Source organism: Aethalodelphis obliquidens, unplaced genomic scaffold (assembly GCF_003676395.1).
Source record: "Aethalodelphis obliquidens isolate GAN/ISIS:26980383/991018 unplaced genomic scaffold, ASM367639v1 scaffold121, whole genome shotgun sequence".
Classification (NCBI taxonomy): Eukaryota; Metazoa; Chordata; class Mammalia; order Artiodactyla; family Delphinidae; genus Aethalodelphis; species Aethalodelphis obliquidens.
Window position 1 is genome coordinate 702,851 of NW_020838065.1, and position 14,198 is coordinate 717,048.

Here is a 14,198-nt window from a genome sequence, read left to right on the forward strand (position 1 = left end):
GCTCTGACTCATCCAGGGCTCCAACCAGGCATTCTGGTCCACAGAAGTCACGCCCCATCCTCCCCTGCCAGGGTCACCAGGTGCTGGTCTTCTTCCCCCCAAGTGTCAGCCCCCTAGTGAGTGATTCTTGCCCAGGTCCTTGAGCCCTGCATTGTCCTGGCCTTACACACACCTGCTGTTGGCAGCGTCCTCCTTGCAGTCCTCAGGTCTTAACTGAGCACCTGCCCTGTGCCAGGCCTCGGTGAGGTGCTAAGAATTTAGCCCACAAGGCTCTTGGTGCAGGTGATCCAGCTCTGCCTCCCACTCTCAGGAGGGGAATGCATGGGGTTGGTGCCCTCTGCGGCAAGCCCCCCTTCCCTCCCTGGGCCTCAGTTTCCTCCTCTGTAAAATGGGGATGAGGATGGCCCCCCTTGGTGGGGGAAGCTGTGAGATCTCTCACACCCAGGTGGAGCCCAGCCCCAGGTCTTTCCTCTCTCCCTACCCCATGCCTAGGGCCCAGCACCACTTTGCAGCATTATGAGTCCTCCTGCTGCTGAGGTAGGTCCCCCCAGGAAAGGACAGGTGAGGAAGAGCAAGCCACAGCCAGAGACCTGTCTCCCCACAGCCTTGAGAGCCTGTCCTGGAACCTCTTGGAAGGTGCCAGGCCAGCCCCAAACTGCTCACACCTCCCCTTCCTGGCTTCCCACATATACCCCTCCTTGTCTCCTGCCATCACGAGGTCTGGAATCCATGGCTTGGCTGAGACCCAGGCTCTTGCCTACATAGCAGTCACAGGCCAGGCCAGCCCTCAGCCCACATTCCCCAACAGGCTCTCCTGGCCTTGCTCCCTTCAAAGCCAGGCAGAGAGCAGAGCTCACGGGGACACGTCCCCATAGCCACCAGGGCCCCCTCCTGCTCTGAGCATCCAACCTCAGGCCTCCCATGGCCTGCAAATCTGAATGTTCATTGATCTTATTGACTTCTCAACCCAAAGCCATTGAGCGCTTTGAGGCAAAGAGATAGGCTTCTCACTTACCCACAAACAGATGCCCAGGCCATGGGCGGCACCACCATGCTACACACAGACCCAAGACCCTGAGCCAGGAATGCTCTGTGGTCAGGCAGGTATGATGGGGTCAGAGGTCAGCCCAAATCTGAAGCCCCACCCATTTCTGCATGGGGGTGGGAATGGCAGGGTGGACACCCCAGGAGAGAGCACCTGATCTCCCCCTTGCTCGCCCCCATTCCCCATCCAGAAGGCCAGGGGGAGGGGACCAAAGCCTGAAATCTCTTGAACCCAAACCCACTGATAGTGTAGAAGCTGGAAATTTGCAAAACCAAGCATTGGAGTCTGGTCTGGGAGTGTAATTTATCATGTATTAAACAAACTGACTGGTTATTAGAAGCAGTTTGGTAAGAAGGTACCCTAAGCCCTCACTTGCCCTCAGAGCCCCCTACCCCCACCCCTCCACCTCCCAGAAACCCTCAGCATGCCCACACCAGGGCCTCCCCACACGCCCACGGCACTCACACGCCAGCACACACCCGACACGCTCCTAGGCCTGGGCCAGCAGGGACCCCTACATCCTCCCATCCCTCCCCAAGGCTAGCATCTGCTCACATTTACCAGGCAGGTGCGGACACAGCCGTGCCCAGAAACTGCTCCCAGGAGCCAGGCTGCTCATTGACCTGCAGCAGGGAGGGCACAGCCCCTCATTTCAAGGACCAGAGGGCAGGCTCTGGGTCTCCCCACCTCCCAGAGCCTGTGGGGCTCAAGGGCACTGCCTGGATCTAGACCTCATGGACAAACCTGGCCCTTATTCGTGGCAGCAAGAAGGAGATGAGATGGCAGGACAGAAGTGTGGAGGAGACAGGGAAAAAGAAATAGGAGCACTTAAATTTTTTTTTTTAAGGTTTTTTTCTAATATTTATTTATTTACTTGGCTGTTGCAGCCAAACAGTTGCAGCACGCAGGATCTTCGTAGAGGCACTCGGGATCTTTCGTTGCAGCGCACAGGCTCAGTAGTTGCGGCGCACAGGCTTAGTTGCCCTGAGACATGTGGGATCTTAGTTCCCCAACCAGGGATGGAACCCGCATCCCCTGCATTGGAAGGCAGATTCTTAACCACTAGACCACCAAGGAGGTCCCAGGAGCACTTAAATTTAGTGCTGTTCTCCCTGAGCTGAGCTGCCTGGGTGGTGCACGAGCTCCCCCCACCACCATGGGGGATGGAGCAGTCCATCCATAGACCTGTCCACCCAAGAGAGGAAAAGTATCCAGTTCAGAATGTTCTGGAGGTCTCCAGAGGCTGAGAGGGAGGACCCTGTCTCTACCCCCAAGTATGTGCACAGCTCCTTCTCAGATGCTCCAAGAATCTGTGTGCTTGACAGCTGGCTGGTGCCCAGGGCCCCTCTCCTATGCACAGACCCTGTAAGGGACCCTTTCTCGCTTCTCAGCCCTCATCCCACACCACTAGAATGCACACATCCAGTGCCTTAGAGGATGGGGTAGGCAGTGCCCAGAATGGAGGGATCTAGCCCAGTGATTGTGACCTCAGCCAGAGGTGATACACACACCCCAAATCCTGCGAGAACTCACGGGGAGGGCAGGGGTGAGGGATAGGAAAATCTGGGAGCCCACTGTGGGAGCCGGAGAGACTCATGAGGAGGGGTCTGGGCAGGGGTCAGGGAAAGACACGTTAGAGAAATTAAGACAGAAAACAGCCTCCTGGCTTGCCTGCTCAGCCTGGCGGCGGCTCCTCCTGCAATGCAGCCCTAATTGAATTTCTCTGTTAACAGTGGAAACACCAGCCTCTCTCCCTCTTTCTGATAAGCAAATGACCCAAGGGAAATTGGGGTCAGGAGGAGGAAAAATTGGAAACAGTCTTTTCTTACTCCTGGGGACACTGTTTTGTCTGAGGGCCAGGGGCCTGGAGGAGGACTGGTATTCCCCCTCCTGGGTCCTCAGAAATCTGGACCCTCCCCAGATGCCCCACACCTGGTTCCGGGTGTGGCAGACATGGGGGGACTGTGTCCATCCTTGAGAGGTGTTTCCTCCAGCCCAGTCCATTCAGGGTAGAGAGGGTCCCGGCCACCCATCACAGGCCAGCTTCCCCTCTGTGAGCTGCCCCCTCCCCCTCGCCAGCATTTCTCCCTGTGGGATGGGAACCCCAGCACCCTCCTCCGGTGAACCCCTCGCACGCCTTGGATTCTGAGCACTCTGAACATACTCTGGATTCAGACAGCAGACAGCCCTGGATGCCTATGGCAAGTCACTGCCTCTCTGAGCCTCTGTTTCCTCATCCATGGAGTGGGAGCAATACCTCCAAGAGAGCAGATTGAAAAAGATAAGCCAGCACATGGGAAACCCTTGCTAAGCCCCAGGGGTCTATTATCATACAACATAATCACTGTAATTATCTTGTTAATAGCTGTTATTATATTATCACTCATCAGGATGTACCTACTAACCCCAGGAGGTGAGCCAGATCGCTCCTTACCCTTTTTTTTAACCCACAAAGGTCCCAGGGCTAGCCTATCTGCCCCACCTCCTCTGCCAGCCCCTGTTGCCCAAGGCTCCTCTGTGCCCTTGTCTCTGAAACAACAGGAAGCTCCTGTAGTGATATTTTTGTAAGTGACTCCAGGGAGACAGGCCTTGGGTAACAAAGTATAATGAATGGAAGTGCTAAGCACCCACTCTTGACCTTCAGGTGATATAAAGGGACTCCCACTGAGCCCCCGCAGTGTTCCCTCCAGGCAGAGCATTGCCCCCCCCACAGTCCGTCCGCTCTCCCGCTGAGCAGAGGGAGGACTATGGTGGTGCAGGGGCCCGGCAAGGGACTGGGCAGAGAGGCCTGGGGGCTAGGCATGGCCCCGGCCCTTGCTACCCACCGCTCCACCCTCAGGACTGCCTGCCATGGAGGTCCGCATCAATGTCTCGAGGCAGCAGGTGGAGAAGGTGTTTGGGCTGGAGGAGTACTGGTGCCAGTGCGTGGCATGGAGCTCCTCGGGCACCACCAAGAGTCAGAAGGCCTACATCCGCATTGCCTGTGAGTCCAGGGCGGAGGTGGCCCTAGGGTGTCACTGGGGAAGGAGGTCTCATCAGAAATCCTCAAATCCTGCCTTGATGGGTGGAGGGAGTGCCTATGGACGCTGCCCAGCCACCCCCACGTCCCCCTGGGCACTTGACACTTCCTTCTGGCATGTGCCGTGGCCCCTGCAGGACCAGGGGATAGGGTCAGCCAGGCTGACCTGTCGTGAGGCACTCAGCCTGGAGGACACTCTTGTTCTTCCCCCAGATTTGCGCAAGAACTTTGAGCAGGAGCCGCTGGCCAAGGAGGTGTCCCTGGAGCAGGGCATCGTGCTGCCCTGCCGCCCGCCAGAGGGCATCCCTCCAGCTGAGGTGAGCAGGGCTCCAGTGCCACTCCACAGGTGGGCAGTGCTCCCAGGTCTCGAGTCCCGCCTGCCCACCCCTCCAGGCTGATCCCCCACCCCAGGGGCCACTCTCGCTCCGGGCAGGGCCAGCATAGTCAGGTAGTACAGTGGCATGGCTCCCTCCCCCAGGTGGAGTGGCTCCGGAACGAGGACCTGGTGGACCCATCCCTGGACCCCAACGTGTACATCACGCGGGAGCATAGCCTGGTGGTGCGACAGGCCCGCCTGGCCGACACGGCCAACTACACCTGCGTGGCCAAGAACATCGTAGCTCGTCGCCGCAGCGCCTCCGCTGCTGTCATCGTCTACGGTGGGCCCCGGTGCTGGTGGGGCAGAAGGGCTCCGGGCATAGGAGAGGCACTGGGGCTGCCTTCAGGGCAACCACATGTGGCTGGCTCCCTGCAGAGCCAGGACCAGGCAAGCCAAACCGTGGCCTGACTGGGAAGGACAGAGAGAGGGCTTACTGTGGCTGTCAGGGAGCCAAGGGCCTATCTGGGTGGAGATGGGGGGCAGGTTGATGGTCATCTGTAGCTGGACCATCCCTTGGCTTACTTGTGGGCAGGAGGCCATTGTGCAGAAGGAGATGAGCGGACAGGATGGGAGTCTAGGAAAGTGACAGACCACAGCCTGTACTCCTGTGTCCCCAGGGTAGGAAGTAGAGCGACCTGGGCACCCCCAGGAGCAGAAAGAGGGAGGGGTGTGGGAGTAACCCCCGTGAAAGGCTGGGGTTTGGGTTGGAGGAACATGGGAGTTGTAGCTAGGGCTGGTGCCCACGGGGAGAAGGGGCTGTGGAGTGGGTGCTGCCAGGCCCTGGGGGCAATGGGCAGAAGCATGGTCTCCCCTCCAGGGCCTCTCTCTCAACACAGCTGTAGCCTGCCCGTTTCCAGCTCACAGCCCCTCTGTCCTCCTGCCCTGGCCCCTGGGCCAGTGTGTCTGAGGAAGCCCCCGCTCCCTGACCCCAGTCCTTCTCTGTCCGGCCAGTGAACGGTGGGTGGTCGACGTGGACCGAGTGGTCCGTCTGCAGCGCCAGCTGTGGGCGCGGCTGGCAGAAAAGGAGCCGGAGCTGCACCAACCCGGCGCCTCTCAACGGGGGCGCCTTCTGTGAGGGGCAGAATGTCCAGAAAACAGCCTGCGCCACCCTGTGCCCAGGTACCAGCGGCTGCCGCCTCCCGCATCGCTCTTCACCACGCCATCTCCGTGCCCTGGCTCCATCGTGCCCACCAGCCTGCTCCCCATGGCTCCATCCCACCCGCCCGCACGCAGGGCCAGGCTCACAGTCTGAGGCCAGGATGGGTTTCAGTGTGATCGGAGGCAGGGCTCAGTCTGTGTCCAGGCCCAGCCTCAGCAGAGGGGCTGAGTCACAGGATCTAAGGTGCAGTCAGGACAGGTACAGTCAGTGTGGGGCAGGCCCCAGCCTGGTGCTGCAGAACCACCTGTGCCTGGGATCAGAGGGTCATTGTGTGACCAAGTGCCCTCACTGCCCCAGGGCCAGGATGGCCCCCGGTGTGGGTAGAACCAAGCAGGCCCAGCGTCATCGTGCCTTTTGTCATTAGCATGCATCATCCAGGCCCGCTGGACGCCAGAGGGCTTACAGCCTGGCAGGCTTGGCCCTAGCCCTGACATTGCACCAGGTCCGGACTCCCAGCAGGGCCACACTGGCAGATGGCCTAGACTGGCTCCCTGGGCTGACCACGCCATCTCTTCTCTGTCCATGTCTGTCTCGCATCTAGTGGATGGCAGCTGGAGCCCGTGGAGCAAGTGGTCGGCCTGTGGGCTCGACTGCACCCACTGGCGGAGCCGTGAGTGCTCTGACCCAGCACCCCGCAACGGAGGTGAGGAGTGCCGAGGCACTGACCTGGACACCCGCAATTGTACCAGTGACCTCTGCGTGCACAGTGAGTCCTCTCCACCCAGGAGTCCTCTTGAGTTTGCCAGGATTGGCCCGGCCCTGCCCCCGGGAGGTGGTGGCTAAGGGATCAGTCCCCTGCCACAGGCTGCACCCCCTATTCAAAGCTCAGGACCTTGGGGAACCCCATCCCTAACACACCCAACATGTGCCCACACACACCCCAATACCTCCCATACCTGCCCTGAGACATGCGTGCATTTGGAGATTTTACTGTGCACACCTGGCCTCTGGGATCATCTCCCAACCCCCTTCTTGTCTTCTCCTGCAGTTTTACCTCCGCCCCTCCCCCAAGTGCACACACAAGTCCTGTGGGGACACCAGACTTGTGAGGCCTGTTAATTACAAGGCCATAACTAACAATTAAAGATCTCTGTTGGATTTTGTCTCTAAAACACACCCTCCCCCATTCTTTCAATTAAAAACCTGATTATCTGTGTCAATTCCTTTCTGATGGACATTTCTTCCATTATGCAAAGCCCTTCTAAAATCAATATAGTTTCCTCCAGACAGTCAATCACTCTCTCCTCAGCCCTGCCCCAGGCCTGTGGGAGGCAGACAAGGAGAAGAGCCCTAGCACCCCTGCTCCTGGCCCAGGGACTGGCCAGGAACCAGAATGGCAGACACCGCCCCCCCCAACCTCCCCAGAAAGCTGATCCCCTGCTTTGGGGATCCTAGGAGCTCACCCTCAGTCTCAGCTGCCCTGGGCCCCAGAAGAGCAGGTTCAGCCTAGCAGCCTGCTTCCAGGCCACCCAGGAAAGTGGCTCTTCCCCTCCTCCATTCTCCATCAGCAGCAACTTCAACATGAATTGAGCTCATGAGGGTTGCAATTTGCTCAGAGACACAGCAAGGTGGTGGCAGATGCAGGACTGGAATGCATGTGTGCCGATTCCATGCTCCCTGCTGCCAGCGTCTGCTGCTCCACTGGTGCTGATGCCCAAGAAGTGGAGGCCTCATCCTCCTGGGGTGTAGACCGCTGACCTCTCCTTCCCGGCCTCCTGCACCCTACCCCTCCCAAGCCTGCACTCTCTCCCACAGCTGCTTCCGGCCCAGAGGACGTGGCGCTCTACGTGGGCCTCGTAGCCGTGGCCGTGTGCCTCCTCCTGCTGCTGCTCGTCCTTATTCTTGTGTACTGCCGCAAGAAGGAGGGACTGGACTCGGATGTGGCCGACTCATCCATTCTCACTTCAGGCTTCCAGCCCGTCAGCATCAAGCCCAGCAAAGCAGGTGGGGTGCCCCTGTCCCCAGCACTCGTGCCAGACCCCCATGCCAAGGGCCGCCCAGACAGGGCTGCCCCCCGTGCCACTCTCTAAGTCTGTCTGATCCTTGCAGACAATCCCCATCTGCTCACCATCCAGCCAGACCTCAGCACCACTACGACCACCTACCAGGGCAGTCTGTGTCCCCGGCAAGATGGGCCCAGCCCCAAGTTCCAGCTCACCAACGGGCACCTGCTCAGCCCGCTGGGTGGCGGCCGCCACACGCTGCACCACAGCTCACCCACTTCTGAGGCTGAGGACTTCGTCTCCCGCCTCTCCACCCAGAATTACTTCCGCTCCCTGCCCCGCGGCTCCAGCAACATGGCCTATGGGACCTTCAACTTCCTTGGGGGCCGGCTGATGATCCCTAATACAGGTGGGAAGGACCCTAGAGTGCCCCAGGGAGCTCTAAGAGACAAGACTAGCATGTGTCCCTCCTGGAGGAGGACGGGACTGGGACGGCCTTGATGTTCCTCCTATGCCTCTCAGCCTCACCCCGAGGGCTGAGCCAGCCCAGCAAGGAAAAAGGATAGAGTTTTGGAGAGGATCCAGTCTTGGCTGGCAGTGGGGCTGGCACTGAGGCTGAGGCCAGAGCTATCTCCCTCTGTTGCCCAAGGACACAGGACTACTGTCCATTCATTTACACAGCCAACCAGCCTGTGTGTGCCGGGCCCTAGGCCCCAGGGATCTGGGGAACTAGTGGAGAGACAGCAGAGGAAAAATGCCTGGACAGGGGCTCCTCCACCTACCACCTCACTGAAACCCCTGGGACAGGGTCTCAAAGACGCCTTCATAGAGAATCCACAGACCCTTTTGATGGTCATCTTTCGGGAAAGCGCCACAGCCTCTGGTGTGTCTCCCCTCTCCCACCCTGAAATTCTCTATTTCCTCGGTTTAGGTGACCCCACATGGCCCTGACTTCCTTGTTCCTCTGCAGCTGCTCCTGGTGCCTGCTCCCTAAATGTAGGTGTTCCTCAGAGCACGCCCCCCACCCCCAACCCTGGCGCCCTCTTCCCAAGTGATCTCACCCACTCCATGGCTTTAATCGCCATGTCTGTGCAGATCACTCCCATTCCTCCATCCCCAGCCACAGTTCTCCTGGGTGACAGAATCGTACACCCAGCTGCCTCCTGGACAGCTCCATCTGGATGTCTCACAGCACCTCAGATTCCTCATGCCTAAAACAGCACCGTCTCCCACCCTCCCCCAGAACCTCCTCCTTCCCAGTTTTCTCTTCCTCAGGCATGGCACAGCCGAGTTGCTCAAGACAGAAACTAGGGGTCACCTTGGCCTCCTGCCCTTCTTCACTTTCCCCCTTCACCTTCACACCAGCTTCATTCACACACTGATCCCATCATTCTTTCTCCTCAAATGCTCCTTCATCCTCCTGCTTGTCTTTCCTGCTGCCTCTCCTGGGCTAGGCCACCACACCTACCTCTCGTCTGAGTCACAGCTCCAAGCATTTACTCACTAGAGCCACACTTGATCATGTCCCTTTCTGGGGCTTCCACTTTTCCCTTCAAAGCCCACATGACAAAACCACAAGGACTCATCCCCTGTGGCCAGCTGCAGTGGCCTCTCCTCCCATGCACATTGCTCCTGCACTTGGCAGCCACGGTGGGCTCTCATGAACCCAAATACACTGGGCTGCCCTTTGTACATGCCGTCTCTCTGCCCCCATCCACTAGCTTAACTGCTACTTCTCCTTCGGGTCTGGTAGCTGTCCCTTTATGCCTCATGTCCCCCTCACATGGCTGCTAAGATGATGAGGTGAGATGGTCCATGTCAAGCTCTTAGAAAAAGGCAGGCGCACAGTGGGCGCTCAGTGACCATGCACCATTCACTCCCCTGGTGGGGCGAGTGGCCAGGTGGGCTGTGCTCCACCCTGCTCTCCCCCAACACCCAGCATCCTTTGCTGCCGTCCACTTATCTGTCTCCCCGCGGACCGAATGCTTCATGAGAGCAGGGCTCATGGTTTTCCCCACCTTCCTGAGTACTCAGCATTAGCATTCACTGAATGAGTATTTGAGTGAGGGTACCCCCGCCACAGAGAGCATTCACACGTGGATCACCGAGACTATCACCAACCCTGGCAGCCGGTACCAGGAGGCAGCACAGGATGGAGAAGGGAGCAGTAGCTGCAAATACACCACCACTGGCTTCCCTCTCTGTCCTGGGCTTCAGTTGCTGGGAAGTTGTGATATTCCAGCCACCCCACCTCAGAGCTGCCCACTCTGGAGAGCACGCATATGCTTTTGGACTTGGTGGGATAGCCATAGAATTTCTTCCCCTCTCCCTGTCATGAGCCTCTGAGGCCCCTCCTGATATAGGGGCTCTCTGTCCTAAAAGGGCAGGAAGGTGGGGCAGGACCGCTCCTTGCCATCCCCAGAGTGACTCCCCAGCCCCTGGCCTCACCGTGGCCTGCCCCCTGCCTCTCCTCTGGAACCACCTCTCCCCAGCAGATGCTTTCTGATGCTGCCCCTGCAAGACGCTGAGACAAAGGCGAATCAGCCAGACAGGACGTGTGTGCAATGGCACCCAGACTAGGGAAGGTTACCAAAGTAGGCAAGATTGTTAAAGGCCCCAGCCCCACCTGCAGGGGGCCACTGCCCAACAGGAAGCAAAGTCACCAGAGGTGGGGTGCCCACCCAGAGGTGGCCAAGCCGAGGGAGAGAGGAGGAACGTGAGCAGGCCAGGAGGGGGGAGTACTCAGAGGCACACTTAGGGTGGTGGCTCCAGAACAGCCAAGTACGCAGCACAGGCTAGGCCCACAGGCCAAGGGCCTTAAATATCCAGCCAAGGAGTTGGACTCGACCCTGGAGGCAGGGAAGCTTTTAAGTGGATGATGGGGCAGGTAGGTACAGTGTACCTGGGGGTTCCAGAGTTTTCTGTGCCCAAGCTAACTAGGCAAGCATTTCCCACCTGAGTTCCCTCAGCCACTCGGGGTCTCCCTGACTCAGCTTCATGCCTGTGCGGGTGGTTGGCCAGCCTGGCAGTCCCAGTGGCACTTCTGTTCCCAGGCCAGGCTGGCGCCAGTCAGTCCTCAGAGGGAGGCTCAGGGAGGGACTGGCGGAGTAAGGTGTTTGGTGTCTTTGCAGCCCTGGTAAGCCCCGGCTGTCCCCCCCGCTCTGTCACAGGCATCAGCCTCCTCATCCCCCCAGACGCCATACCCCGAGGAAAGATCTACGAGATCTACCTCACACTGCACAAGCCGGAGGATGTGAGGTGTGGGCATGGGCCCTGCTGCTGGGACTGGGTGGGTCCTGTCCTTTCCTGCTGTCACCGTGACGCCCCTGCCCACCCCACTATTGGGCCTGGTCTGGCCTGGCCCGAGGGAGGGCAGGGGAAGAGGGGCTCCTAAGCTCCACCCAGCTCCACAGCCCCTAACCCCAGGGTCCCAGGGTGGCCCACTGATGCCTTTCCCTTCCCACCCATATTTCCCCACTTGAGGTTGCCCCTAGCCGGCTGTCAGACCCTGCTGAGTCCCATCGTTAGCTGTGGGCCCCCCGGAGTCCTGCTCACCCGGCCAGTCATCCTCGCCATGGACCACTGTGGGGAGCCCAGCCCCGAGAGCTGGAGCCTGCACCTCAAAAAGCAATCCTGCGAAGGCAGCTGGGAGGTGAGCCCCAAGCCTCCTCCCCACCCCCCCCCCCCCCCCCCCCCCCCCCCGTGGTGTCTGGCTTCCTGCCCGGCCCTTGGCCCCCCCCCCCCCCCCCCCAACCAGTCTCCGGCCACTCCTCAGAGCTGTGGTTGGCTGCGAGCTGACCCACGAGGCCCTGCCTGCAGGATGTGCTGCACCTCGGCGAGGAGGCGCCCTCCCACCTCTACTACTGCCAGCTGGAGGCCGGCGCCTGCTATGTCTTCACGGAGCAGTTGGGCCGATTCGCACTGGTGGGAGAGGCTCTCAGCGTGGCCGCGGCCAAGCGCCTCAAGCTGCTTCTGTTTGCCCCCGTGGCCTGCACCTCCCTCGAGTACAACATCCGAGTCTACTGCCTGCATGACACCCACGATGCACTCAAGGTACCTTCCAGCCCCACCCTGCCACAGGGAGGCCGGCTCTGACGGCTGACCACCCCTGGCCCTAGGGAGGGGCCAGTAGAGAGGGGCGCTCCCAGCCCCCAGGCCTGGCTGACACCTGGGGTACTGCAGGAGGTGGTGCAGCTGGAGAAGCAGCTGGGAGGACAGCTGATCCAGGAGCCTCGCATCCTGCACTTCAAGGACAGTTACCACAACCTGCGCCTGTCCATCCATGACGTGCCCAGCTCCCTGTGGAAGAGCAAGCTCCTCGTCAGCTACCAGGTGCGGGCGCTCAAGGTGCTTGGAGCTGGGCACACCTGAGCTGGGCACACCTGATGCCACCTCTCTGTCACCCCCCACCCCCAGGAGATCCCCTTTTATCACATCTGGAATGGTACACAGCAGTACCTGCACTGTACCTTCACCTTGGAGCGCGTCAGCCCCAGCACCAGCGACCTGGCCTGCAAGGTGTGGGTATGGCAGGTGGAGGGCGACGGGCAGAGCTTCAACATCAACTTCAACATCACCAAGGTGGGCAGCACTGCCATAATGTGCTCCCCCACTGGGCCTACCCTGCCACCAAGCCCACCTCCTAGAAACCGCTTGGTAGCTCCCTCCAAGTCTCCCAGGGAGGGAGGTGCAGATGCACATGTAGACAGATGCAGACAGATGCTGTTGGACTTGGGGAGGAGGAGATGGGAGCAGCAGGGAGAGGAGGGGGAGATGGAGCTGGCCTGGGGACCTCGGAGGACTTCCCTGAGGAGGGACTTTTACTGGGCCTGGAAGGATGAGTAAGAGTTAGACAGGCAGCAATGAGGGAACTGAGTGTGGAGGACAGAGGCAGTGAGAGGACAGCAGTGAGTTCTGAGTGATCAGCAGAGTTCTGCTGGTCAGCAGAGGGTGGCAGAGGTGACCTAGGGAGGAGTGATGGGGTGGGAAGGAGAATGAGGTCAGAAGGCTCCTCTGCTCACTGGCTGTGTGACTGTGGGCAGGTCACTGTACCTCAATGCCCCAGTGAGCAGGGCCCTGGCCCACCGGGAAGCAACAGTGCCCACGCTGTCCCCATGCCCTGAGGTGGTCCAGGCATTCCCCCAGCGTGAGGTAGCAGTGGGCTGGGCTGGGCAAGTTGTAACGGTTACCTCCACCCCTCCCCACTTCCAGGACACGAGATTCGCTGAGCTGCTGGCCCTGGAGAGTGAAGGGGGGCTCCCAGCCCTAGTGGGCCCCAGTGCCTTCAAGATCCCCTTCCTCATTCGGCAGAAGATCATTACCAGCCTGGATCCACCCTGTAGCCGGGGTGCCGACTGGCGGACTCTGGCCCAGAAACTCCACCTGGACAGGTGGGTGGGAGATGGGCAGGGAGGGGCTGTGAAGGCCACCTGCAGTCCAGCCTGGGTGGAGAGGATGGTGGGGGGGGCGGTGGACAAGACACCCTCTGGGGCCTGTGCCCCAGCCACCAGCAGCTGGGGCATCCCCTTGGCTGAGTGAGGGGAGGCCCTGTCCTTGGGTGGTCTAGGAGGGTAGAGGCTGCAGCCTGAGGGAAGCCAGGCCACTGACGGGCTCCCCTCCCTTCTGCAGCCATCTCAGCTTCTTTGCCTCCAAGCCCAGCCCCACAGCCATGATCCTCAACCTGTGGGAGGCGCGGCACTTCCCCAACGGCAACCTCAGCCAGCTGGCTGCAGCAGTGGCCGGACTTGGCCAGCCAGATGCTAGCCTCTTCACAGTGTCAGAGGCCGAATGCTGAGGCCGGCGAGGCCCACAAAGCCTACACTCTCACCAGCTTTGGCGCCCGCCAGGGACAGGCAGAAGCCACCACCGGGGAGAGCTGTGTGGACAGGCCCCCTCCTGGCAGACGCTATCCCCTAACACTGGCCCTTCAGACCCTGCCCGCACTCCTTCCCCTCCATGGCCTGCCTGGCCGGGCTGGCACTGCCACCTGCTCCGACTCTGCCCGGGGCCCAGGGTGGACAGTGCCTGGAGCCCGGGCTGGGCCCAGCCCATCTGTGTGTGTGTATGTGCGTGTGATGCTACCTCTCCTCCTGCCCCAGCCAGGGGGCCGCATACACACGGGCATACATGCACACGATGGGCTCGGGACGTGGCCCCCGGAGCTCCTGCCTGAGCTGGACCTTATGCAAACATTTCTGTGCCTGCTGGGTAGGGGCACATCTGAGGGGCCTGGCTCCAAGCCTGTGGGACTGAGGGCCACAGCTGAACAGGGGGCGGCCCCTGGATTCAGGCACACAACTACACACGGGCATGTGCCCATGCATGTCCCGTGTGCTCCTGTCACATGCATCCCCCCACACATGCATCTCATGCTGTACACCTGGAGGCTGCTCACGTCTCTCACGCCCGGTGTCAGTCCACATCTGCCTCTCACATGCTGCCCTTCTCCCACCCACCCAGGGACACCCAACGGCTCCTCTCTGATCCCCCCCTGCCCCCAGCCACAAGGAGCCCTGCCCGACGGGGCGTGTGAATATGCAACGGGAGTCCCGGGCTGGACAATGGCGAGTGTGCGTGCCGTGGCGTGCCCGTTCTTGGGGCTGGCCGGTGCCCCCGTGCGGGGCCTGTCATGTGAAGCTTGTGCCCTGACTCTG

At 60.3% G+C, this 14,198-nt stretch overlaps 1 protein-coding gene across 1 annotated transcript in view; it reads left to right on the top strand.

The window, feature by feature from the left end:
* UNC5A (unc-5 netrin receptor A) overlaps positions 1-14,194 on the top strand; it is a 62,540-nt gene extending 48,346 nt beyond the window's left edge. Inside the window, exons 3-15 of the mRNA XM_027098186.1 lie at positions 3,885-4,028; positions 4,278-4,381; positions 4,543-4,723; positions 6,144-6,308; positions 7,358-7,546; positions 7,652-7,954; positions 10,716-10,803; positions 11,029-11,197; positions 11,365-11,598; positions 11,728-11,877; positions 11,962-12,126; positions 12,757-12,935; positions 13,174-14,194. Of these exons, the coding sequence (XP_026953987.1) occupies positions 3,885-4,028; positions 4,278-4,381; positions 4,543-4,723; positions 6,144-6,308; positions 7,358-7,546; positions 7,652-7,954; positions 10,716-10,803; positions 11,029-11,197; positions 11,365-11,598; positions 11,728-11,877; positions 11,962-12,126; positions 12,757-12,935; positions 13,174-13,339 (2,237 nt within the window). The 3' untranslated portion in view covers positions 13,340-14,194. The remainder of the gene's footprint in view (positions 1-3,884; positions 4,029-4,277; positions 4,382-4,542; positions 4,724-6,143; positions 6,309-7,357; positions 7,547-7,651; positions 7,955-10,715; positions 10,804-11,028; positions 11,198-11,364; positions 11,599-11,727; positions 11,878-11,961; positions 12,127-12,756; positions 12,936-13,173) is intronic.
* The last annotated feature ends 4 nt before the right edge of the window (positions 14,195-14,198 follow it).